The 27781-nt window shown below is 38.0% G+C and overlaps 1 protein-coding gene across 1 annotated transcript in view; it reads left to right on the top strand.

Moving 5' to 3' along the window:
- The first annotated feature begins 3238 nt into the window (after positions 1-3238).
- The window catches only part of ELP3 (elongator acetyltransferase complex subunit 3), a 101498-nt gene continuing 76955 nt past the window's right edge, over positions 3239-27781 (top strand). Inside the window, exons 1-7 of the mRNA XM_027853891.1 lie at positions 3239-3330; positions 8947-9046; positions 13372-13510; positions 15076-15146; positions 15990-16053; positions 18865-18933; positions 21780-21934. Coding sequence (XP_027709692.1) covers positions 3312-3330; positions 8947-9046; positions 13372-13510; positions 15076-15146; positions 15990-16053; positions 18865-18933; positions 21780-21934 — 617 coding nt within the window. The 5' untranslated portion in view covers positions 3239-3311. The remainder of the gene's footprint in view (positions 3331-8946; positions 9047-13371; positions 13511-15075; positions 15147-15989; positions 16054-18864; positions 18934-21779; positions 21935-27781) is intronic.

The following is a 27781-nucleotide window of genomic DNA, read 5'->3' as shown; positions in this document are numbered from 1 at the left end:
CCATGATGTCATCTACCCTCCTCTGTTCTTCGTTTCATGAGTGAGATCTGGCTCAGTTTACTCTTTTGTTAAAATGTGTCTGTGACATATGACTTGTTCTGTGACCCATCCATTCTTTAGGATTAATTATTTAGTTTCCAATTAGTTTTAAGTCTATGCTTCAAAGGTCCTTTGTTGAAAGTAATTCTAATTACATTATGGTAAAAATGTATTTAATATTTCTAGTTTTCTGCATTTGCTTGTGAAATTTTTGTGGTCTAATACAGGGTCAATTTTTGTGACGGTGCCATACATGGTGGAAAATAGGTATATTTCTTTCCATTCTCATTCAATATTCTCCAGAGGTCTATCATATCTAACTTTTCTAAAATTGTGTTCATTTCCTCAACTTCTTTCTTGTTTATTTTATGGTTAGATTTATCGAGGTCTGAGAGGGGGTAAATTGAAGTCCCCATTATAATTTTATCATCCATTTCCTCCTATAATTTATTCAACTTTTCCTTTAAGAATTTAGATGCAATGCTATCTGGTACATATATGTTCAGTATTGAAATGAATTCATTGTGTATGGTACCTTTTAGTAAAATGTAGTTTCCCTGTCTTTTTTAATTAGATCTATTTTTGCTTTTCTTTGTCTGAGATCATGATTGCCACCCCCACATTTTTTACTTCACCTGAAGCATAACAGATTCTGGAATATTTTTTGTGCTTAATATTCATCTAAGGCCCCAGCCCAGATATGGCTGCTCTTCTCTGCCCTGAATCAGTGTCCTGAAACTGGGTAATGAGTGACAAGAGATACCAACTCTGCCCCTAGCATTAGTTCAGGGATTGCCTGGGATCTCTTTCTGTCCCAGTGCTCCCTGCCCTAGTACTTTATCTCAGTTCCCTTTTCATTTCTAAGTGCTAGAATGTTTCTAGTTCACTTCAGGCTTATATGTTGGGCTAAACATTAGAACTTAGCCACAGTTCTGCTCCCATACTCACAGCCACACAAATAAGTTTCTAGAATTTGTTTAATGTTCAGTACTAAGCTATGGTTCAGAGCTCAGATGCAGCCAGTTCTCTCTGCCCTGTCCCAGAACTGGCTAACAGGTGACAAAGCTGCCAGATGGCACCCATTTCTACTCCCTGCACTAGTATAGGGGTTCCCTGGGATCTCCTTCTACCACGGTGATTCTGCCCTGGTGCTTTATCTCAGTTTCCTTTCAAATACAGGAATGCTCCTGGTCTGGCCACTGCTGCTACTGCAACCACACTGCAACCTCCTGGCCAGACCCCACCCTAGTGTCCATAAACTTCTCTATCTTCTTAAGCTGCCCTGGGTTGGAAAAATGACTCACTGTGACTTTTTCTTGGTTTTCCCAATCAAAATTTGGTCTAGTGTTTTGTTTTGCTTTATTTTAGGTTGTTATGAAGGCTGTTGTAAGAACTGAGTAAAAATGTTTCTTCTCATTCTGACATTGTGGCTCTACCTCCTCTCATCAATGTCCAAGGATTCAACAACTGAAAATATACACATACATACATATATAGGTCTGTATGTATGTATCCAGTCTCAATCTCTTCCCGAACTCCAATTCCACATCACTGCCTGTTGTAATCTTGAACTTGCTGTTTTGTAAGCATCTCAAATTTAACAAGCCCAAAGTCATTATTTTTTCCCCTAAAACCTTACTTCTTCCTAATTTCCCTATTTCTGTTCGGGGCACCATTATCCTTCCAGTCACCTAAGTTCACAACCTTGGAGTCATCTTTGACTCAACCCTCATATCCAGTCATTTTCTAAAGCTTGTCAGGTCTACCTCCACAGTATATTTTCTATCCTTCCGTCTCTACTTTACATGGTCACCACTCACTTTCAGGCCCACATCACCTCTAACCTTGACTATTGCAATAGTCTCCCAACTCATCTTCTTGCCTCAGGTCTCTGTTTCCTCTAATCCATCCTCCAAACAGCTACCAAATTTATCTATCTAGCACAGAGTTGATCATATCACTCCTCTGCTCAAGAAGCTTCAATGGCTCCTTCTTGCCTTTAGAATGATATACAATTTCCTCTGGCTTTTAAAGCCCTTCAAAATCTGGTGCCAGCTTACTCTCCGGGCTTACTACGTGTTATTTTCCCAAACACACTGTACATTCTAGTCAGACTGTTCTGCTAGCTGTCATTCTATTTCCTGTCTCCATGACTACCATAGATGGACTGGAATGTATTCCCTTTCTTCACCTGTATCCCATATAATCTTTACTTTTGTTTAAAGCTGGGTTTGTGCTACTCCCCCGCCCCCCCCCCCAAGACCTTCCTGATCTTCTCAGATGCTAGTGCCCTCCCCCAAGAAATTCCTGCTTTTATTTCATATTGAATTTTCCACATAGATGTTTCCATTCAGTAGAATGTAAGCACGTTCCTCTTACGCGTTCTAATTCTTCTTTACAACATGACTTATGTGAAAATATGTTTAATAGGAATGTACATGTAGGGCTTAGATCAGATTTCACGCAGTCTTGGGGAGGGAGGCGGGGGAAAACTTAAAACTCAAAACTCAAAAGCTTTTGGAAGTGATTGTTGAAAACTAAAAATAAATTAATTTTTAAAGAATTGAATGGAAGCACCTTAAAGGCAGGGCCTGTTTCAGTTTTGCCTTTGCATCCCTGGTGGCTAAACCAGGGCCTGGCACATAGCTGGCAGCTGACAAATGCCTGCTGAGTCCAATTAGAATACGGAGACGTCCAGGAAGCAGAGATGTGGTGGTAAGCGCACTGAATTTGGAGGTGGGAGGATGTAGGTTCCAGTCCTGCCACTCACCCTCTCGAGGCCTCAATTCCTTCCTCTGTAAAACCAGAGACTCGGACTAGATCCTCAATTCGTAACCTTTTCTCGTGTCACGGACCCCTCTAACAGTTTGGGGAAGTCCAGAGGCCCCTTCTCAGAATACGTTACATGCACAAAACGATTACAAGGAGGCTTTTGGGACAATCTGTGTATCATGAATAATGCAGGAAGGATTATCTGGACCCAACCCCGTCCCCTGCCTACCTCGGATCTCTCCAGTATAATTTGGTAATTACCACAAGTTCCTGCAGGCAATAGTGGCTAAACGACCAAAACCAATTCCCTAACCCCTTTCCTTGGTGTCTCTTTGCTTTCCCTATACAGGATATAGAGGGAGATGGGGAGGAGGGAGGAAGTGCCGCTTTACGGCGATTTTACGGCAGTTTCGCGACATGGCTTCGTTGCTTGCCGGCTACAAGCGGAAGTCGATCCATCTCGGCCGGGAGTTTCTTCTGCCTCCAGCGGCATTGACAGCATGAAGCAGAAACGTAAAGGTGCGAAAGGGAAAACAGTGTAGTCTGGAGCCTCCGCCTTTCTGTCCCTCCGGGCCCTGAGGCGCTGTGTTTGTGTCGCTCTTTCTATGACTTTGTCTGTGTGTGTGTAAGTCGCTTCCTCTCCCTCCTCCCTCGGCCGGACCACTTCCTCGATCCCTGCCTGTCAGTTATCGGGGGCTCCCGCGCCCCGAACTCGTGGCCTTCCCTTTGCTGTTCAGAGGCTGCAGCAGATCCCCATCGTCAAGTTTGTGACCTAGCTTCGAGCGATTTGAAAACAGTTTTGGCAGAGATGTAAAATCTGCGCCCGTGTGATTTAAGGGCTCTTAGGTTTGACCTTAATTTGCGTCAGAGGATAGGGTGGTCTCAGCGTGTACAGCATCTCATTTCGATGACATCATATCTGTAGACGGTCATCTGGTAAAGCTGCTGATCGGTTAACTTCTCTTATACTCGCCTCTGATGAGAACACTGCACTCCGGGCCTCCCTCCGCGCCTTCCTCTTGAGAGGAGAGTGACCCTGATTGTGTGTTAGACAGAAGGAGGGTCCCCACGCCAGAGTTTTAGAAGGAAACCTCTAAGCACTAGGAGTGCAGGTGAAGAATCCATACCAGGCTTCTGTCCTGCCAGTTCAGTGTCTGGCAGTAAATACAGGTTGTCCCAAAATAGAATTTTAAAGCTATTAAGCCTTTTAAATTGTGATAGCTCAAAACTAAACCTTTTGGGACATCTTGTATTTCATTGGACTCTTTCCTTTTCCACAAGGAAGACCTGGAGGAAAAAAAAAATCTGTTTTGGTTTAGTTCTTCTTTCAACAGAAAATGTGTTGAACTAAGAAGAGTTAGGAGACTGGATTCCATTTCTGGTTCATTTACAAGTTAACTGCATGACTTGGACAACTCATAATCTTGCTGTGTCAGTTTCCTGATTTGTGAAATGAGAATGGTGCTTTTATCTTTCCTAAGGTTATTTTAAGGATCAAAATGTGAACGTATTTCAAAAGGCATACAATAATCATTATTTTAAATGGTCTGTATTAGTGATTTTGTTGTTATTCACTCGTTCCAGTTGTGTCTGACTCTTTGTGACCTCATTTGAGGTTTTCTTGGCAAAGATAGTGGAATGGTTTGCCATTTCCTTCTCCAGTTCATTTTACAAATGAGGAAACTGAGTCAGAATTAGGTGACTTGCCCAGGGTCACACAAGTGTCTGAAGTTGGATTTGAACTCAGGTCTTCCTAACTCCAGATCCACTGTTCTATCCACTGTAGCACCCAACTGCCCCAGTGGTGCTGATATCTGCCTTCATTTTTACATTAGAGGGCTTATCTCTTCCTACTAAGAATTTCACTCATGAAATTTTTTCAGTTGGGTCCGTTAACTAACTACAGATATCACAAGGCACTTCCCCATGAGCAAATCTTTACCTCTGCCAACCATCCCAACCTACCCCAGCTTCCCTCAAGACTCAGCTCAGGTGTTGCTTCCTGTAGGCTTCAAGCCATTCCTTATCTCCCCAGTTGGTATTTTCTCCTTCTTCAAGTTCTCTTGTATTTACTTGTATTTGTGGATGTAAACTTCACAGGAACCAATATTGGTGATTTTTTCTTCGTATCCCATACCAAGCACCATACTTTGCAAGTAGGGCTTAGTAAATATCTGTCAAATTGTATTTGTGACCACTTGAAAAGCAAAATAATAGATAACTTTTATATTGTGTTTAAAGGTTTGCAAAGTGTTTTTTTTTCATGTTAATTCAGTGCTCACAACAGCCCTAAGAAGTAGGTACTATTATTGTCCCCACTTTTTAGATGAGGAAATTAAGTCAGCTAGAGGTTAAGTGACTTGCCCAGGGTTATACAGCTAGTAAATGCCTGAGACAAGATTTGAACTCAAATGTTCTTTACATCAAGCACCGTCGATCTGTTCACTGGGCCACCTAGCTACATTGTGTAGAGTAGTATAAGAAAGGGGTGGCGGGGATGTTCCAGTTATTTGGGGGGGAGGAGCTTCAATTACACCTATTTCTTTCCTGTGGGTAAAAAACTTTTTGAGAGCACCCTCTACAGATTTATGCCCTTTTCTTTCACTTTTTGTTCCTTTTCCTCTTTAGTTGAGGAAGAAGAAGAGAATCTCCTGTTAATATTATCACAGAATTTCAGAGTGGAGAGTAGTGTTAGCAGGCATTTATTCCAACCCTGCCTAAAAAAGAATCCCAACTACTACACTACTGACAAGTGATCAACCAGGCTTTGCTCAGAAACCATCTAGTAACAGAGAACTCACTACCTCCAGAGGTGGCCTATTCTATTTCTAAATACCTCTAATTGTTAGGAAATAGGAAATTTTTCTTCTTTCACCCATAAGTTTGCCTTTAAAACTTCTTCCCTTGCTTTTAGGGTTTTTTTTAAATTTTTTTTTTTTAAGAAGTGTTTTTAAAACTTTGGGTTACAAATTTTCTCCCTTCCTCTCTCCCCACCCACCCTCATTGAAAAGCCAGGCATCTCAATACAGGTTATAGATGTGTAGTCATGCAAAACACTTCCATAGTAGTCCTGTTGTGAAAAACTAAGTATATTTCCCTTCATCCTATCCTACCCCCCATTTATTCTATTCTCTCTTTTGACCCTTTCCCTCCTCAGAAGTGTTTGCTTTTGATTATCCCCTCCCTCAATCTGCCCTCCCCTCTATCAAACCCCTGCTCTCTTGTCCCCTTCCCCTCTTATTTTCCTGTAGAGTACGATAGATTTCCATATCCCATTGTGTATGTTATTCCCTCCTTAAGCCAAATCCTATGAGAATAAGATTCACTCATTCTCTCTCACCTTCCCCCATTTCCCCTCCTTTTCTTGTCTGTTTCATGTGAGATATTTTACCTCATTCTACTTCTCCCTTTCTCCTTCTCCCAGTATAGTCTTCTCCCACCCCTTAATTTTATTTTCCAGATATCACCCCTTCATCTTCAACTCACCCTGTGTCCTCTGTCTATCTATCTATACAAACATATAATTTTTTCCCTCCTACTACCCTAATACTGACAAAAGATTCATGAGTTACAAGTATCATCTTTCCCTGCAGGAATGTAAACAGTTCAACCTTAATAAGTCTCTTACGATTTTTCTTTCCTGTTTACCTCTTCCATGTTTCACTTGAGTCTTGTGTTTGAAGGTCAGACTTTCTATTCAGCTCTGGTCTTTTCCAGAGGAATGCTTGAAAGTCCTCTATTTCATTGAATGACCATTTTTTACCCTGAAGGATTATACTCAATTTTGCTGGGTAGGTGATTCTAGGTTGTAGTCCTAATTCCTTTGCCCTCTGGAATATCATACTCCATGCCCACCAGACCCTTAATGTAGAAGCTGCTAAATCTTGTGTTATCCTGATTGTGTTTCCATAATACTTGAATTGTTTCCTTCTGGCTGCTTGCAATATCTTCTCCTTGACCTGGGAATTCTGGAATTTGGCTATAACATTCCTAGGAGTTTTCCTTTGGGGATCTCTTTCAGGAGGTGATTGGTGGATTCTTTCAATTTCTATTTTGCCCTCTGGTTCTAAAATATCAGGGCAGTTTTCCTTGATAATTTCTTGAAAGATGATGTCTAGGCTCTTTTTTTTGATCATGGCTTTCAGATAGTCCAATAATTTTTAATTTCTCTCTCCTGGATCTGTTTTCCAGGTCAGTTGTTTTTCCAGTGAGAAATTTCACATTCTCTTCTATTTTTTCATTCCTTTTGATTAGTGTTACAGTGCCTTGATTTCTCAAATTGTCCCTAGTTTCCAATTTCTCCATTCTAATTTTTAAGGAAGTATTTTCTTCAGTAAGCTTTTGGACTTCCTTTTCCATTTGGCTAAGTTTGCTTTTAAGGGCATTCTTCTCCTCATTGGCTTTTTGGACCTCTTTTGCCATTTGGGTTAGGCTATTTTTTAAGGTGTTATTTTCTTCAGTATTTTTTTTGGGTCTCCTTTAGCATCACTCTCAGTTTTTCCTCTATTTCTCTTACTTGCGTCTCAAAATCCTTTTTGAGCTCTTCCATGGCCTGGGACCAATTCATATTTTTCTTGGAGGCTTTGGATGTAGGAGCTTTGACTTTGTTGTCTTCTTCTGGTTGTGTGTTTTGATCTTTTTTGTCACCAAAATAAGATAATATAGTTTGACTCTTTTTGCCCTGCTTGCTCACTATCCCAGGCAATTATTTGAGTTATAAACTCTTTGTTAAGGTAGGAGTCTGTTTCCAGTGTGGAGAATGTACTGTCCCAAGCTTCGGGGTTTTGTTCAGTGTTCAGAGATGCTTCTAGGGACCTGTAAATTTTCAGTTCTTCCAAGGTGCTGTGGTCAAGGGCGAGGTGTTTACTCCTTTCCTGGTCTGTGCTCTGGTCTATGAGCACTCTTTTCTGTCTTGGAACTGTGAGGAGGGTTTCCTCTCCACAGCCACTACGTGCTCCACCAGGCCAACACTCCTCCTCGTCCCAGGACCGCCACCCAGAACTGTGACCCAGATTCAAGTGCGGGCAAGGCAAGAGAATCCTGCACCAGCAGAGAGATTCCTACAATCCCACTCTGATCAGCCACTCAATTCCCCCTCAGTTTGTGGGCCGAAAGCTCAGGAGGCAGCTGCTGCCCCAGAGGCAGCACTCGGAACTTGTGACTGAGTCCGAGCTTCTCTTTCACCGCAGACACAGACTTTTCCCACTGAGCTTCCAAGTTGTCTTTGGCGTTCCTGGGTTGAGAAGTCTGGAAACCACCACAGCTGCCTGTGATTCACTCCTCTGAGGCCTGCTCTAGGGTCGCTGCTGCAGCCTACGCGCCCACACCGCACTGCGCAGCATGCTATACCTTTCTGATCAACCATCCAGGCTGTTTTGGGCTGGAAATTTGTTTCACTCTGTCTTTTTGTGGTTCTACTGCTTTAGAATTTGTTTAGAGCCATTTTTTTATAGGTATTTGGAGGGGTTTGGGGGAGAGCTCTAGCAAGTCACTGCTTTTACTCCACTATCTTGGCTCTGCCCCCTCCTTAACATCCCTTGCTTTTAGTTTTGCTCTAAGACCAGACAAAACAGCCATGATCCTTCTTCCACATGACAGCTTTTCAGACATTTAAAAACACTATATTGTGTCCCTTCTCAGTCTTCTCTTCTCCAGACTAAACATTCCTAGTTCCCTCCACCAACCCTCATACAATATTAACTCTTCACCATCTTGATAACATCTTGGACTCAATCCATCTTATACTAACTACCTGAAGTCTGTGTGTGTATATACATATTCATATCTTAACCTAATAGCACTGCCTTTGCTGCCATAAGATGGATCTTTTCTTTATGTTGTCTCTGCTCTTCATGGTTACTTCCATCCTGTGAATGAATACCTTACTTAAAATATAGCTGCTAAAATACTATATAGTCATTTCTCACTTAAACTGTAGATAAAATCTGCTTCATTTTTATTTAAATGTTAATATAATCAGAATAGTGGGATGGCTAAGGTTAAAAGTCTTGCTTGAGTTTTTAATTTTGCAGGGTTAGATCAATAATCATAGAAAAGCTACTAAACTATAATATGCATAAGCTTTTAAAAGTTTGTAAATATAATATTCTGTTTTTGAATATTGATTTTTTTTAGGAGATCTCAGCCCTGCTGAGTTGATGATACTGACCATAGGTGATGTTATTAAACAACTGATTGAAGCACATGAACAGGGGAAAGATATTGATCTAAATAAGTAAGTGATGCCCACTCATTTATTTATTTATTTATTCATTCATCCATTTATTTATTTATTCTCTTTATTATTTATTTATTTATTTTTGGAAAATATTTTATTTTATATTATATATTATATATATTTTATTTTTTAAATATTTAATTATTAATTATTTATTTAAATAAAAAAACTCATTTGTTGATATTGCAGAACTGTTCATGTAATTTTCTAAAACTTCTGACTTTGTCATATGTCATACTTCAGTCTTGGAAATTTAGGTTTCCTGATTGCCTCATTCTCAATCCCAAAAACTATCTATCTGTACTCTATTTTTTTTCTTCCATTCTGTCCTAGGAGAAAAAGTGATCTTCCTTTCTGAGATTAACTTTTCATACTTATAATCTTATCCCTTTCCTCCTCTGGGACCTGGAGGTAGCTATTATTCCCACTCTGACATTTTCAGCTTTTTCACTGGGTCTTTCCCTGGTACCAGTTCTTCCTCCCCTCCCACTATCCTACTTGCATAATAAATATTTCTTGACTAATATGGCAGTATACTTTTTTTGGTTCTTTAGCAGCTGCCCTCTAAATATGAACATACCTATACTTTTTCTCTGTGTATTATCTACTTTGGACATCTTGTCTGTAGCCATTAGCTCATTGTGCAAGATTGAAATTTTACATCTCTCCTGAGTTTTTGTTTCACATTTTCAGCTATCTTCTGGGTATTACTATTTGTATATATGGTCATTCCTTGAAACTCCAAAATCATACTTCTTATTTCTTCCGCTAGAGACAGCTTTACCTACCTCTCCTACTAGACTTTACTCTTTCTTTCAGTGGTGCCACCATTCACCTACTTATAATCTTAGTGTTCATTTTGATTCTTCCCTTGTGAATATCACTCCACGTATCCAATTAGTTATTGTGTCCTGTTGTTTGTTCCTTTACTGACTAGAATCAGCAGTCTACTTTCTTTTTTTGAAGGCCCAGACTATGCCTACACCCTTCATAAATCTTTCAACCACCATTCCAAACTATAATAATCTCCTTCATCCAAACTCTGATATAGTAGTTGCTATTTGGACCACTTTAGGAGCTTACTTTATGTTTTGTTATTTTATTTCCTTATTTATCTTTGAATAAATGAATATCTGTGTCTTATGCCTCTTTGTATCCCCCAGCAATTAACACACTATTTTTCATGATAAATGCTCAATATGTTTGTTGATGGTGATAAAGCCCCAACTATCCCTGGTCCAGTAAAAAGTATAATTGCCTTCTCATTTGTAGAGTACTTTGGATTTATGGCCTCATTGATGTGGATCCTCCATCCAGAGGTACAAATGCAACCCATCTATATTCATTCTGTGCTACCCGTGCTCTTATTCTCCCATGAAGCCTCAGCAAAGGGTCCATTGAGTGCATCCAGGCCCCTTTTCTGGGTCTCTCTACACTGGGCAGACGCTAGTGGAATTACATCCATTAGCTCATCTCTTCCTCTTACGATATGAATAGCTGTCTCTCTCTCTCTCTTTTCTTTTTTTAAAATAAATTTCTCTAGTGACATCCACATTACCTCTTCAAGGGAACTCTTCATTGACAAATGTACGCCTATTCATACCTGCTTTGTGCATATCCTTTGCCCTTTGGGTTCTCTGGAACTTAATTCTTCAGAGACTATCATGTTTCTTTACTCTTACTTATACGGTATCACTGAAACAGTCTTAATGTTAAAGAGAAGCCTTTATTTCAGGAAGAAGCTTGAGGTCATTGAAAGCAATTTGCAGTTACCCAGTAGTTACCTCGCCCACTCCTTACCTGTTCAAACCGGTTTACGCAAACCCTTGATTCCATTCTATCCCTTTTTCTTCATCAGATTGCTCCTTCTCTGATCCCCTCTTTCTCATTAGTATTCAATCTATCCTTATCTACTGGCTGCTTCCCAGCTGTCTGCTGATATGCTCCTGCCTCCCCCATCCTTAAATTCTTATTTGATTTGACCATTCCCACTAGCTATTGTACCCTATACCTGCTCCCTTTTATGGCTAAATTCCTTGAGGGAGCCATCTCTCTACACCTGGTGACTCCACTTCCTTTCCTCTCACTCTCTTCTAAACTCTTGGCAGTCTGACTTCTGACTTCATCATTCAACTGAAACTGTTCTCTCCAAAGTTGCTAATGATCTCTTAATTGCCAAATCTAATGGCCATTTCTCAGGCCTCATCCTTCTTGATCTTTCTGTAACCTTTGATGCTGTCAGCTCTTAAGTAATCTCTTCTCTCTAAGTTTTCATGGCACTGCTTTCTCCTGGTTCTCTTACCTGTCTAATAGCTCCTCAGTGTCCTTTGCCGGGTCTTCCTCTAGCTCATACCCAGCAGCTGTGGGTAACCTCTAAGGCTCTCTCCTGGGCCTTCTTTTCTTTTCCCCCTGTACTAGCTCATTTGTTGATCTCATCAGCTCCAGTAGGTTCAGTCTTCATCTCTATGTGGATGATTTGCAGATGTGTTTATCTGGCCTTAACTACTCTCCTGTCTTCCAGTCTCACATCACCAACTGCCTATTGGATATCTCAAACTAGAGGTTCCGAAGACATCTTAAATTCAGCATGTCCCAAACAGAACTTAGTGTCTTTTCTCCCTAAACTATCTCCTTTTCCCAGTTTCCCTCTTACTGGTCAAGGGCACTACTATCCTTCTGGTCACCCAAACTCACAATCTCATCACTGTCATCGTTGGCAACTCACTCACATGCACCCCACATATCCAATCAGTTGCCAGGTCTTGTTTTTATTTTCTTTTTTGTAGAGTGGGGAGTGGGGAGTGGGTGGAGGCAGTAAAGGTTAAGTGATTTGCCTGGGGTCATGCAGCTAGTAAGTGTCTGAGGCTGGATTTGAACTGAGGTCCTTGTGACTCCAGGGCCTGGTTTTTCTTTCACAACCTCTCTCATATAAATCCCTCTCACATAGCTGCCACCCTGATGCGGGACCTTATCACCACACACCTGGACTGGACTTTTGGAGTAGCCTCTTGGTTGGTCTTCTTGCCTCAGGTCTCTCCCCACTCTATTCAGCTGCCAACGTGATCTTTTTAAAGTGCAGTTCTAACAGTGTCACACTCCCTACTCAGTAAATTCCAGTGGCTCCCTATTTCTTCCAGAATTAGGTAGAGAATCCTCTGTTTAGCTTTTTGAACCCTGGCTTCTTCTTGCATTTCCATTCTTCTTAAACTTTACTCCCCTCCCTATACTCCATGACCCAGGGACACCAGATTCTCTTACACATGGCACTCCACCTTCTATCTTCTTGCCTTTGCACAGGCTGTCCAGTTGTCTATCCTCACCTCTGCTTTTTGGCTTCCCTGGCTTCCTTCAAGAAGAAGCTCACTTAGAACTTTGCCTTTCCCCCTCTCCCTCCCCCTTTCACCACTAGTGCCTTTTCTTCTAGATTACCTCCCACTTACTGTTTTATGTCCGTACTTGTTAGTATATAAACCCATTTGTTTGTGGGTTGTCTCCCCTATTAGAATGTGAACTCCTTGAGGGCATGGATCATGTTTTTGCCTTTCTTTCATTCCCCAGTGCTTAACATAGTCCCTGGAACGTACAGTTATCCCTTCCACATCGCCACTTTCCCCATCTTGGTTTCCGTATATCAAGGGTTGGCATAAGAAATTAAATGGGAATTTTTGAAGAGTTTTGCAAGAGCTATAGATGACATGTGAAGGCCAGAAGATGACACAGAAAAACTTTAGAAACTCAGAAATGAATAAAATACAAGCATAGTATTGTATAGTATCAACATATTTTATCTTTTAATACTATAATAATTCAGACTTCTTCTCTGATATGAAGGGAGGGCCAAGAATATTCCAGATCATGGGGGCACCATATCCCTAACCCCTGCAATGTAGAAGGGATAACTGTAGTGAGTTTTTAGTAAATACTTGTGGTCCTAGAATTGAATTTGTATAGGAGACATTAAAAATGTCTGTTGTTATTAGCTCTCATTCCTTTATTCCTACTGTCCAGAAACAATATTTTGTCTATAGTTCCTGTGGAATTAGAGCAAAAGTTGTAGGCATCTGGAATTAGTTTCATAATTGTTGGTGCCTTCTGCAGTAGTAAGACTTACTGGTATCCTAAGGCCTAAGAAAGGCAACATTCAGGAATGTTAACTCCAGTTCTCTAAACATTGAGCAATTGAAGCTATTATTGCCACTTGCTAGGTGGAAAGGGGTGCATGTAACTAATAAGCATAGTCTTGCCTACGAGCGCCTTAATTGTTTTGGTCGTCTGTCTGGGAATAAGAATAATCCTTTTAATGTCAAATGATTCTTTTTCAGAGTGAAAACCAGAACAGCTGCTAAGTATGGCCTTTCAGCCCAGCCTCGACTGGTGGATATCATTGCTGCAGTACCACCTCAGTATCGTAAAATCTTGGTGCCCAAGTTAAAAGCAAAGCCAATCAGAACTGCCAGTGGAGTAAGCAATAGCTGTTTTGTTTTTTGTTTTTTTTTGCTTAGGCAGTTGGGGTTAAGTGACTTGCCCAAGGTCACAAAGCTAGTAAGTGTCAAGTGTTTGGTCTGAGGCTGGATTTGAACTCAGGTCCTCCTGACTTCAGGGCCAGTGCTCTATTCACTGCACCACCTAGCTGCCCCTAAGCAATAGCTTTTTAAGCTAGTAGTTAGGGATCTGAGCTTGATTGTTTTTAAATTTTGGTACACATGCTGCTCCTATTGTAAATTGTTTTATTTCTAGGAAGATAAGGCGTATACACACACCAAAAAAAAACCGCCAGCTATCCATACAGAGAACATAATGTCAAATGAGTGGTATAGAAAGTGAGTACTGTAGATGTTCAGAGGTGGGAGAGACAAGTTGAGGCAGATGGGAAAGACTTGATGCGAGCTGTGAAGGAGGAATAAACTTTCGATGGGCAAAGAAGAGAGGATTAGGGAAATATTGTAAGTAAAGGTGGGGAATGTAAAAAGTACTGCAATCCCACCTCAGTATCATACAATCTTGGTGCCCAAACATTAAGTTTCTACTGTGTGCCAGGCACTGTGATGAGCAGTGGGAATACAAAGAAAGGCATCTCTGCCCCCAAGGAACTCGTAATCTAATGGGGGAAGACAACATATAAAAAGCTGAGAAGTGGGGTGAGGAGGGTACCTAGCATGAGGGGCATGATGAGAACCTGCAGCTGGGTGGGTAATGATGAGTTAGCTGCACTGGTCCGCCTCCTTAAATGAAGGACCTGGAAGGAGCTCTCCTATCAGAGAGAGGGAGAAAGGAAGGGGTCCCCAGGCCAAGGGGTACTAAGGATGTATGAGCTTCAGAATTGATTCAGTGCTGCAGGAAGATGAGTTGCTGGAGACAAGGAGGAAATCTAGTTTAGCCTGGTGGGAAATGATGACAGTAATGGGAAAGTTTAGAAGAAGGGCGGGTTGGGGGACAGAGGTAATGTGTTCTGTTTTAAAAATGTTGAATTCCTAAAACCTGGAATGCACTCTTCTCTCATCTCTGCCTTTCAGAATCCTTGTGTAGATAAGACTTAGTTCAGTGTGACTACTTTTATAAACTTCCCATTTCATCATCTTTACATTTTGCGGTAGCTCTTTGATTTCTCCTTTGTCCCCTTTGCCCTCTTTCTCTTGTTTTATGCTCATCTGAGTTAGGGTTATATATGCGTTTAATGCAGATTTGTAGTTTTGGATTTGCAGACTATAATTCTATAATTCTATGACTTAAAAGTCATTGAGAACATGTAACTTGCTTAGGGAATTGAGGTAAAAAAGAAAATATTAGCTGATGCTTTTGTAAAATTGTTTTGCATCTGTACTTGTTATACTCTGGAGCCATTGCACTTCAGAGATATAAATGGAACTAGAGAAGAGCCACCTAAAACAGTTTTGGGAGGGAGAAAGGGGGTGCCATGTGAGGATAGTCTGAGAAAATTAGGGCAATATGTGGACTACTTGTTGTTGTGGAGGTGGGGTAGAAGAGTGATTTCGGTTTATTATTTTTTACAAATCTTCCCATTACAGATTGCTGTTGTGGCTGTGATGTGCAAGCCCCACAGATGTCCACATATTAATTTTACAGGAAATATATGTGTGTAAGTATGATGGTTCTAATTAGTGATGTGTATTTTCTTTTATCAATAAGAGTAGATGCTCATTAATTTCCAAATTGGTTTTAATTCTGGTAACTTAAACTTAGGTTTCATTAGAAACAAAAATTACAATTCAGTTCTTTAAAACAGCCTGTACATGACTTATAAAATGCTCCCATTTTTTTAAAAAATGAGTTTTCAGTATGCTTCGGGCTATTTTGCATTTAGTGACTATTGTCATAATATTCACTGAAGAACATGTAATGAAATCAGAAGACAAAAGAACACATATTTGTCCTATTAACTGGATAAATCAAACCTGAAAATATGTATAGTCTCTGCTGTGAGTGTTGGAAAATTAAGGAAAATTAAGGGCCAGAAAAAGGAATTGTGATAAGGAAAGAATTCTATAGAAATACTTCACATTTGTCTCTTTAGACTTTAATTAAAGATAGTTAGCGGGAGCATATGGCTGATCTCAGTTGGTAAGAAGGGGAAGAGGTATTCCTGTATATATTTAAGACCAAACCTTCACCCCTGAGGGCTTAATAGCACCCTGAGGAAAATATTCACAATTTATTGCCATTAAAAATGCCTAAAAATATGATCCATTAGTGATTGTGTCCTTTAAAAGTGCAAGTAATGTTATTCTTTTATGCATTTCCATATCTTTGTTGGTTTCAAAACATTCACTGAAGTGGGTGCTGAGTTAGACATTTCTCTTCGTAATTCTGTGATGGAACTCTTTGATTTCAGCAGCATGGAGAATATAGAAACTTGGTTATTATTTTAGCTCTTGAAATAAGATTTGTAAATGGCATTTTAATCTGTTTTTCATTTTGACAGTTACTGTCCTGGTGGACCTGACTCAGATTTTGAGTATTCAACCCAATCTTATACTGGATATGAGGTAAAATATCTTGGAGTTACTTTATTTATCATAATAAAATGCTTTGTCAGACTTTGTATTCAATGTAGTGGCCCACAAGAATTTTTTTTTAAAGTTAAGTGAAGGAAAATCCATCCCCAAATGGAAAAAGCCTACGTTCCTTAGTAAATGATATATAGGACCATTCAGTGCTGGGAAAAAGATTTAGTGCTCTGATTGGGCAGAATATTATTGTTCTCTTTTTGAAAGGGAAATAATTACTTTAGAAGCTTAATTGTAGAAAATACAAGTCTAAAATTACGAGTACTTAGAAATTTTTCCTCACTTTGTAAAGATGAACATAATTTGCTGTTTGCTTCTTATGGCCAGTGGGAACAGAGTGGAAATAACTTCTTTAACAGAAGTTATAGTGTCTGTACTTTGAGTTACTCTTGATTGTATACAGTTCTATTTTCCACAAGAGTCTTTTCCTTTGCTGCTTTGGATTTTTTACTGTATTCAACGTATTGTTCATTTTCTTCATTATTTCCTTGTTCTTTTTTTCATGCTATTTTAAAATTTATTCTTAAAGTGATTTTTTAAAAAACTCATGCAGTATAGCAGGGTATTTTAAAATTTAAGTTGGTGATAATTATGCTAACAATCTCCATTTTCTTCAAAGCAGTCATAATTTTGGGTAAAAAAGGAAAATTCCATTCCAACTTTTTCCTCTAGATTAATGCCTCTAAGCTATCCCCTACCTCTTTATTTATTGTCCTTTGTGTCCTATTGCCTTGGGCTACCTCTCCTTCTTCCTCTTCATGCTATTTACTACCTGTTCCTTTTATGAAGAGTAGGATTGTTAAGTAAACTGATCCCATCTCTGGCTAGGTAGAATATTTAAAGGAGAGGGAAGATGTAGATTGGGTTGACTGTGAGGATGTTTCTGTGTGTGTTTATAATATAGATATTTCTTAAGAGTACTGGGATGAAATAAAATGCTTTCAGGGGGTATCTTTTAGAAACTGAGCTAGTGAATTTTTTTTTTTTTGCAAAGAGATGAACTCTAAAAAGCTATATTAAAATCTGTTTTATCTCATTTCATTATTACTTAGATTTAGTGTGTAGTGTCAGGTGCTTTATAAAAACAAGTTAGATATTAATATCTTGTGGTCATTTCATTGGCCAGCTTTGCTACCTCTTCTTATTTTCTTCCAATCATCTTCTCCCTCTTTCACTTGTATACTACTTATCTTCAGCTTTCAAAACACTTGTATGTTCTGTTCAACTCTCCACATACTGTTTTGGACTGTTAAATCTGTGTGTGGTGTAAGAATTGGGTCACACTAGGGAGTACTAAGAGGCAGCTTTGTATAATGGAAGGAGTGCTGGACTGTGTATCCAGAGACATGGGTTCTAGTCCCAGTCAGTCTGACCAAAGAGTTTTAGTCTTTGGGGCTTCAGTTGCTTTCAGCTATTCAAATGAGAGGATCAGCAAAGGGTATGAACGGTTTTCAGATGAGGTAATCAAAACTATCTATGGCCATATGAAAAAATGCTCTGACTCACTCTTGATTGGAGAAATGCAAATTGAAACAATTCCGAGGTACTACCTCATACATGTTGGATTGGCTAATAGGACAGAGGAGGAAAGTGAGAAATGTTGGCAGGGATGTGGGAAAAGTGAGACATTAGTGCACTGTTGGTGGAGTTGTGAACCGATTCAACCATTCTTTAGAGTAATTTTGGAACTGTGTCCAAGGGGCTAGGGAGCATGCCCTTTGACCTAGTGATGCCACTACTAGGTCTGTATCCCAAAAGATTAAAAAAAAAAAAAAAAGGAAAGGGACCTATATGTACAAAAATATTTATAGCAGCTCTTTTCTGGTGTCAGAGAGTTGGAGGTTGGGGGGATGCTCATCGATTGGGGAATCACTGAACAGGTTGTGCTATGGGATTGTGATAGAATGCTGTTGTTCTGTGAAAAATGATGAGCAGGATGCCCTCAGAAAAACTTGGAAAGATTTGCATGAGCTGACGCAAAGTGAAATGTCCTGTGTACAAAGTAACAGCAGTGCTGCAAGGTGATCAGCTTTGAATGACTTAGCGGTTCTCAGCAATACTGTGATCTAAGACAACTCTAAAGGACTCATGGGAAAGGGTGGTATCCATCCCCAGAGAAAGAACTGATGGTGTCTGAATACAGATCGAAGCGTACTTTTTTTACTTTCTTTATTTTTCTTGAGGGGTTTTTTTGGTGGGGTTTTTTTTGGTCTTTGTTTTCTTTCATATCATGACAGTTATGGAAATGTTTTGCATGACTACACATGTATGACCTATATAGAATTGCTTGCCTTCTCAGTGACAGGGGCTGGGAGGGTAAAAGAGAAAGAATTTGGAATTCAAAATTTTAAAAATGAATGTCAAAAATTGTTTTTACATGTAACTGGGGAAAAAGAAAATACTAAACAGCAACAACAAAATGAGGGGATAAGACTAGGTGATCTTTAGAGTCTTAATGTATTCCTTCTCTATCATGTTAAAGTTATAATCCTGCTGTGTAAATCAGTGATCGTTCAACAGACAGGTGATCCAGAGAAACGTCCTATAACTAAAATGTTGCAACATTGGGTAGTGGTTAAGCAGATGTTAATCCCAGCTAAACCTGGGTGGGGGGGCGAGTAGAGAAGGGAAGGGGTTAGGGAGAAAAGCAGTAAGAGGAGGAGAGAGGAAAGGAGAGAGAGAGAGAGATAACTATTTACTTTTTTTACTTTTAATCTACATTTATTTGACAGTTGACAGCAAATTAGATGACCAAGAAAAAGAAACTTTGAATACTTTTTTTTTATTTAGCCAACTTCCATGAGAGCTATCCGTGCCAGATATGACCCTTTTCTCCAGACGAGGCACCGAATAGACCAGGTAAATATGTTAAAACCTTTTTAAAACCATTTTTTGTCAGTAATAAAAGAATTAAGAGCTTAATAATAAGAGATGGTTGTTTAGCACAGTGCCTGGTACCTGGTAGCAACTTAATAAATGCTTTATTGATTAATTCAAAACGTAACTGGTGAATTTAGGCTAGATCTAGATTAAGAAACAACTGTAGTTTTCCTCTTTTTATAATGGATCATTGATTGACAGGTTAGAGTAGAAGACCTTGTAATACCTATTGACACTTTAGATAAGTGAGAAACACCGTTTCCTTCAAAGGAAGTTGACTTTTTTCATTTCTAAAGGCCCCTAGTGTATTTTACTGCATTTTGTTCCATTTTTCCATGTTACCACCTCTCCACTTTGGCTCCCATGAACTTGATGAAAAATGTAGTATGTTATAGGTAGGCCGACCCTTTCCCTTTGTCCAAACTATGCACATTTTTTTTTGCCCTGGAATTTTGTTTTAATTGTCCTGATATTATTAGTATAAATAATGTGCAAAGATGCAGTATGACATAGCAGGTAGGGAGCCAGTCCTGGACCTAGGAAGGCCTCTGATATATAGGCTTTGTGAACCCAGGCAAATCACTTAACTCCTTAGTGCCTTCAGGCAACTATGAATGAATGAATGAATGAATGAATGATCATTTAGTAAGCATTTACTGCGTGCCAGGCTATGTGTTAAGTGCTAGGGATACAATCAAAAAGCCAAACAGTCTCTGCCCTCACATTCTAACACACATAGTGGAACTAGAGTTTGAAGAAAGGGAAGGCTCATATGCAGTGACTTGATTTGGAGATGTCTGAGAAGTGGCCTAGTGACCTGGTTTTGGGCAAGAGTATGTGAAAATTCACCTCTTAGTGCCCAGGGTCCTAGAAGCAGGATTCTTAGTTCTGGTAGGAGATGAAAGAAGGCTGGAGTGCAGTAAATTGCACTGATAGAAGGAGTTTCCTCTGGTAATTCTCTATACCAGTAAAATCATAGGTCCATTCCCATAACAACAGCAACAAAAAAACAACCAAAAACTACCTTTAAATTTATACAGTTACATACAGGAAGGCAAATTTAATGCTTGATGTAGAACAAAATATATGTGTATATGAAATATTTATACTTCACATATAATCTCAAAACTATACTCAGTAAATAAAACCTGACATTATCCCATATGTACAGCTTTGATGATAGTTATGAAGGACGTTTATGAGTAAGGGTGAAGGCTCAGAACATTGTAATTTGAGAAGCCTAAAGAAAAAATGACCTGAAAACCATCACTTCTCAAGTTGCAAACCTACTGGTAGTTTTACTAGCCCAGATCCAGAAGCTAATTCTCTCCCATCCATTCTTCTCACCCCTTTCCAACACACATAGACCATTGCTGCTTTACTAGGCACTCCCGTTCTCTCTACATGCAGAGAATAGGACATGCTTATTCTAGACCTGCATCAGCAGCCCCAACCAAGATAACAGGTTATACAGGCTACCATATATATATTTTCTAGGTGCAAGGTTTCTTTGAAGGCCAGATCCTATCTACAAATATGCCCTCGAAATCATACTTCTTAGAGCACCTCCTCTGAAGAAACCCTGGAATAGGTTAAGAATAGAGGAAAGAAGAGAGTAGAATAATAATAACTAGCAAGAGGTAGTGTTACTATTCTGTCTCCCACTAATAAATAGGAGGTAGTTATTTTTATGTTTTGTGTTGTTTGTTTTAACCTGAGACAGACAACTATCTAAACCAGTAGTTCTCAAAGTGTAGTCCAGAGATCTTGAGTCCTGAGTCCTTGAGATGCTTTCAAGGGATCCATAAGGTCAAAACTATTTTCAGAACAAATATCAATAGATACGAATAATTTTTGAGAGTATAAAAGGGTCCTGAGACTAAAAAATTTTGAGAACCATAATCTAAAATCCTACTCTTAATTAGCTTAAGCTTTAAGGGTAAAGGAGAGAAATGTTGTCCTTTCTCAGCATCACGTAACTCCAAATGGAGCTGCTTATCATGTGGGTTGTAAAGGGTTCCTTCTTTGGAATTCTCGTAACTGTTTAAAAGGACCGAAAAGAGAACAAAACAGGCCTTTGAGTCATGTATCTGTGGCAAATAAAATTTGAGCACTTTGGGAAACTGTTGCTCTCTGCTTTTATCAAGATTGAAAATTTTGCAAAAAGCTCGTGCAAAGATGAACTTAATGATTTCTGTTCATGAATGGAATCTTTGTTTACTTACTGATGGTTGAATTGTAGTCGATGAAACAGAAAATTGTTCACAGAATTGTCATGTCTAGTTTCTAATTTTTAGCAGGGGAAATAATGCTTCTTTACAGTTTGTCTAGTGATTAAAATAATTTTGCTTTTCATACTTTGCTTTCTGAAAATTGAAAACTAAAACTTCTATAAGTACTTAAGGAACCCTACTTTCTCTTCTGTATCATTGTAATTTACTTTTTAATTTAGCAATTCTTTATTTTTTCCTACCTCTTTAATTTTCCATTGGCATATATTCCTAATTCATGGCATACATACCTGTACTTTTTGTTTTCCACCCTCTTTTTTGACATCCCCTTAGTTTTATCTTAATCAAGTTGTTCATTATTTGCTTAATAATTCCTTTTATCACATTCTAGCTTTTCAATTGCTCTTTCTTTTCACATGTTTGGAGCACTTCTTATTTGAATCAACTCTTTCACAGAATTACGTAAAATGTATATAGATAGTTTCTAATTTTTCAATTCCAGTACTGATGAAACATATCACATTACAAAATCCAGGAATTTAAGGCACAATTGTCATTGTCTTTTATCATACTAGTGAATTTTATTTCTTTCAGTTGAAACAACTGGGTCACAGTGTGGATAAGGTAGAGTTCATTGTGATGGGTGGAACATTTATGGCCCTCTCAGAAGAGTACAGAGATTATTTTATTCGAAATTTGCACGATGCCTTATCTGGACATACTTCAAACAATGTATCTGAAGCAGTCAGGTGAGAGTTCTTCATTTCACAATAGAAATAGTTTTTTCTAAGTGTAGACAGTCATTTTAAATATTTTCAACATCTGGTGCTTAAAGCTCTGTAAGGAAACATTCTTATTGCTTAAAATCTTTTTGCAATGGATTTTGTGCAAGTGAGATTTTGTTGATATATATCCTCTTTTAAAAAAGTAATACGGTCCATTGGTGAAAGGATGTACTTCTTCATCTAACTAATGATATAAAAATATCGTATGAGCTTACTCAAAGTATCCTTCAGATTAGTCTAAACTGCAGAGAGGAGGTGTGTTGCTATCTAGTTGAGGTTCCAAACATCACAAGGTAAAAAAAGGTATATACTTAGAAGGGAATGGAATAAAATGTCAGAACTGAAAGTAACAACCTTAAGAGATTTTTCGCTTAGAAATACTTGGCTACTTCAAATTCAGTGAAAATCATGTTGTTTTGCTTACCTTAAATAGATTTCTGTTTATTTTCAACTCATTTACCATTTATGGATAATAAAGCATAAGAGAATTATATGATTCTCTTAAATGAAGAGATAAGGGCATCTTATGTTGCTTAATAACTCAAACCATTGATTTGCTTTTTCTTGATTGTCTTTTTTAAAACTTGATGACTTTTTGGTTTTTACTCACAATCAATTCTGAATATATATACATATATATATTTTTCCCCCTCTGCCCCTACCCAATGAATTATTCTTGTAAGAAAGACTGCAAAAGAAAGGGGAAGAAGAAGCAGTTGAATGTAACTGAGGTTGATACACATCAACCAAATCTGACAGGTTTTGTAACATTGCATACCCATGGTATTCCACCTCTACAGTAAAGGGAAGGAGGTGCATTTTCTCAGCTCTTTACCAGAGCCAAGCTGGTCATTGTGATTATACATTCAGTTTTGTTTTAGTGTTCTATCTATTTATGTTTTTGTGATTGTGTATGTTTTTTTCCTCCTATCTTTACCTTACTTAATATCATTTCATAAGCTTTCAGTTCTTTGGTACCACAAAAAATACTGCTGTGAAAATTTTGGCGTATAGGACACCTTTCTGGATGTTTTCTGTATTGCCATACTGCTCTTTCCTGGTTCTTCTACCTGAGAACCATTCCTTCTCAGTCTTCTTTGCTAGATTATCATCCTTATCTCACCTTATTACAGAATATGCTCTCTCCTGCTGTCTTAAGCCCTCTTCTCTTCTCTCTACCCTTCTATCTTCCATTAACTCATCATCTCCCATGGGTTCAATTATCACCTCCATGCAGACAACCCTGTTGTATTTATCTGACCCTGGTCTCTTGAGCTTTGATCCTGCATCTCTAGGTGCCTTTTCCATATTTATTCCATGTTTTCCATATTCCTATAAACATATAAAACTAACATTCAGATTAAACTTATCCTTCCCCCCCAAAACCTATGCCTCTTCCCGCCTATCACTATACTTTCAGTCACTCAGGTTTGAAACCTTAGAGTTATCCTTGCCTCTTCACTCTCCCTTATCCTGTATATCCAGTCAGTTGCTAAGTGTTGTTGATTCTACCTTCACAAAAATTCTTACTTTTATTCCCTTCTTTCCATTTCATATGGCCATCACCCGCATCATTTCTCACCTAAATTATTCCAATAGCCTCCTAATTGGTTTCTCTGCCTCCAATCTTTCTTTCCAGTCCATCCTACATGCGGTTGCCAAAATGATATTCCTAAAACACAGGTCTGACCATGTCAGTCCTCTGTTTAATAAACTCCCTAATACCTCTGGGGTCAAATACAAACCCCTCTCTTTGGCATTGAAAACTCCTCATGAGAGCAATTTGGAACTATGCCCAAAGAGCTATAAAACTGTGCATACTCTTTGATCCAACAATACTACTGATAGGTCTATATCCCAAAGATATCCAACAAAAGGGAAAAGGACCTATTTGTACAAAAATATTTATAGCAGTTCTTTTTGTGGTGGCTAAGAATTAGTAATCAAAGTGATTTCCATCAATTGGGGAATGGCTAAACAAGCTGTGTAATATGATTAATGGAATATTATTGTGCTATAAGAAATTATAAGCAAGGTGCTTTAAAAAAAAACCTGGAAAGACTTACATGAATTGATGCATAGTAAAACAACCAGAACCAGGAGAATGTTGTACATGGTAACAACAATATTGTTCAAAGAAGAACTGTGAATGACTTAGCTCTTCTCAGCAATGCAGTGATCCAAGACAATCCCAAAGAACTAATGAAACATACTGTCTGCCTCCAGAGAGAGAACTGATATTGATTGAATACAAACTGAAGCATGCTATTTTTTACTTTCTTTTATTTTTTTCCTTTTATTTGAGTCTTCTTGTACACAATGACTAATATAGAAATATTTTAAATAATTGTACATGTTTATACCAAAACCAAGAACTCATAAACTGGCCCTGACCTACATTTTTGGCATTATTATACGTTATTCCCTCACATGTATTCTTTGGTCCAGCCCTGCTGGCCTTTTTCCTTTCCTCACACATGATACTCCATTTCCTTTTTTTCAAAAAAATATTTTTATTTATTTTGTTAAATATTTTCCAATTGCATGTAGAAAATTAATGATCATTTTCTAAATATTTATTTATTTATTTTTAGTTTTCAGCATTCACTTTTATAAGATTTTGAGTTCTAAATTTCCCCCCCTCCCCAAGAGGGCATACAATCTGATATAGGCTATACATATACACACATATTAAACATATTTCCACATTAGTCATGTTGTGAAAGAAGAATCAGAGCAAAAAGAAAAAACCGGGAGAAAGAAAAAAAAAAGAGAAAATAGTATGCTTCAATTTGCATTCAGACTCCATAGTTCTTTCTCTGATATGGATAGCATTTTCCATCATGAGACTTTTGGAATTGTCTGAGGTCATTGCATTGCTGAGAAGAGCTAAGTCTAACAAGTCGGTCATCGCACATTGTTGCTGTTACTGTGTACAAGGTTCTCCTGGTTCTACTCACTTCACTCAGCATCAGTTCATGCAAGTCTTTCCAGGTTTTTCTGAAATCCACCTGCTTACCATTTCTTATAGCACAATGGTATTCCATTACATTCATATACCAAAATTTGTTCAGCCCATTCTCCAATTGATGGGTATCCCCTCACTTTCCAATTCTTGGCCACCACAAAAAGAGGTGCTATAAATACTTTTGTACATGTGGGTCCTTTTCCCTTTTTTATGATCTTTTTTGTGATACAGACCTAGTAGTGGTATTACTGAATCAAGGTTATGCACAGTTTAAAACCCTTTGAGTATAGCTCCAAATTACTCTCCAGAATGATTGGATCATTTCACAACTCTACCAACAATGCATTAGTGTTCCACTTTTCCCGCATCTTCTCCAATATTTATCATTTTCCTGTTTTGTCATGTTGGCCAGTCTGATAGGTGTGATGTGGTACCTCAGAGATGTTTTGATTTGCATTTCTCTAATCAATAGTGATTTAGAGCATTTTTTTATATGACTATAGATGGCTGTAATTTCTACTTCTGAGAACTACCTATTCATATCCTTTGACCATTTATCAATTGGGGAATGACTTGTATTCTTACAAATTTGACTTAATTCTCTATATATTTTAGAAATGAAGCCCTTATCAGAGGACACTGGTTGTAAAAATTCTTTCCCAATTTTCTGCTTCCTTTCTAATCTTAGTTGTGTTGGCTTTGTTTGTACAAAAACTTTTCAATTTAATGTAATCAAAATTATCCATTTTGCATTCCTAATGTTCTCTATCTCTTGTTTGGTCATGAATTATCTGGTAGGTGAACTATTCCTTGCTCTTCCAGTTTGTATATAGTATAGTATCAGTATATAGTATCATTATATACTGTGTGTGTGTGTGTGTGTGTATATATATATATATATATATATATAAATATAAATATATATATATCATTCTTTTATATCTAAATCATGAGCCCGTTTTGACTTTATTTTGGTATATGGTGTGACATTTTGGTCTACGCCTAATTTCTGCCATACTCTTTTCCAGTTTTCCCAGCAGTTTTTGTCAAATAGTGAGTTATTATCCCAGAAGCTGGGGTCTTTGGGTTTATCAAATAGTAGATTACTATAGTCATTGACTACTGTTTCTTGCATACCTAACCTATTCCACTGATCCACCACTCTGTTTCTTAGCCAGTACCAAATAGTTTTGATATTGCTGCTTTATAATACAATTTAAAATCTGGAACAGCTAGGCTACCTTCTCCTGCATTTCTTTTCATTAGTTCCCTTGATATTCTGGACCTTTTGTTCTTTTTTTTTTTCTTTTTTTTTTTTTTAATGAGGCAATTGGAGTTAAGTGACTTGCCCAGAGTTATGCAGCTAGTGATTGTTATGTTTCTGAGGCCGGATTTAAACTCCGGTCCTCCTGAATCAAGGGCCAGTGCTCTATCCACTGCGCCACCTAGTGGACCTTTTGTTCTTCCAGATGAATTTTGTTATTATTTTTTCTAGTTCTATAAAATAATTTTTTGGTAGTTTGATTGGTATGGCACTGAATAAGTAAATTAATTTAGGTAGAATTGTCATTTTTATTATATTAGCTCAACCTACCCATGAGCAACTAATATTTTTCCAGTTGTTTGGATCTGACTTTATTTGTGTGAAAAGTGTTCTGTAATTGTGTTCATATAGTTCCAGGGTTTGTATTAGCAGGTAAATATTCAAATATTTTCTGTTGTCTACAGTTACTTTAAATGGAATTTCTCTATCTCTTGCTGCTGGGCTTGTTAGTAATATATAGAATTGCCAATGGTTTACGTGGGTTTATTTTATATCCTACAACTTTGCTAAAGTTGTTAATTATTTCAAGTAGTTTTTTAGTTGATTCTCTACGATTCTCTAAGTATACCATCATGTCATCTGAAAAGAGTGATAGCTTTTTCCTTCATTGCCTGTTCTAATTCCTTTGATTTCTTTTTCTTCTCTTATTGCTAAAGCTAACATTTCTAGTATAATATTGAATAACAGTGGTGATAATGGACATCCTTGTTTCACCCCTGACCTTATCGGAAATAATTCTAGCTTATCCCCATTACATATAATGCTTGCTGATGGTTTTAGAAAGATACTACTTATCATTTTAAGGAAAACTCCATTTATTCCTATACTCTCTAATGTTTTTAATGGGAATGGGTGTGTATTTTGCCAAAAGCCTTTTCTGCATCTATTGAGATAATCATGTGATTTCTTTTAATTTATGTGGTCAGTTATATTGTTAGTTTTCCTAATATTGAACTAGTCCTGCATTCCTGGTATAAATCCTCCCTGTTCATAGTGTATCATCCTTGTGATAAGTTGCTGCAATCTCTTTGCTAATATTTTATTTAAATTTTTTGCTTCTATATTCCTTAGGGAAATTGGTCTATCACTTCCTTTTTCTGTTTTGCCTCTTCCTGGTTTAGGTATCAGCACCATATTTGTATCATAAAAAGAATTTGCCTGTTTTTCCAAATAGTTTATATAGTTTTGGAATTCATTGTTCTTTAAATGTTTGGTAGAATTCACTTGTAAATCCATCTAGCCCTGGCAATTTTTCCTTAGGGAGTTCATTGATGGCTTGTTCAATTTCTTTTTCTGAAATGGAGTTATTTAAGTGTTTTATTTCTTCTTCTGGTAATCTGGGCAATTTATATTTTTGTAAATATTTGTCCATTTCACTTAAATTGTCAGATTTATTGGCATAGAGTTGGGCAAAATAGCTCCTAATTATTGTTTTAGTTTCCTCTCATTGGTGGTGAATTTACCCTTTTCATTTTGAAACTGGCAATTTGGTTTTCTTTTTTCTTTTTTAAAATCAAAG

The sequence above is a fragment of the Vombatus ursinus genome, unplaced genomic scaffold (genome assembly GCF_900497805.2).
Source record: "Vombatus ursinus unplaced genomic scaffold, bare-nosed wombat genome assembly UNPS02010219.1, whole genome shotgun sequence".
Classification (NCBI taxonomy): domain Eukaryota; kingdom Metazoa; phylum Chordata; class Mammalia; order Diprotodontia; family Vombatidae; genus Vombatus; species Vombatus ursinus.
The sequence above is the reverse complement of the archived record's forward strand: the minus strand, read 5'-3'. Positions and strand labels throughout refer to the sequence as shown.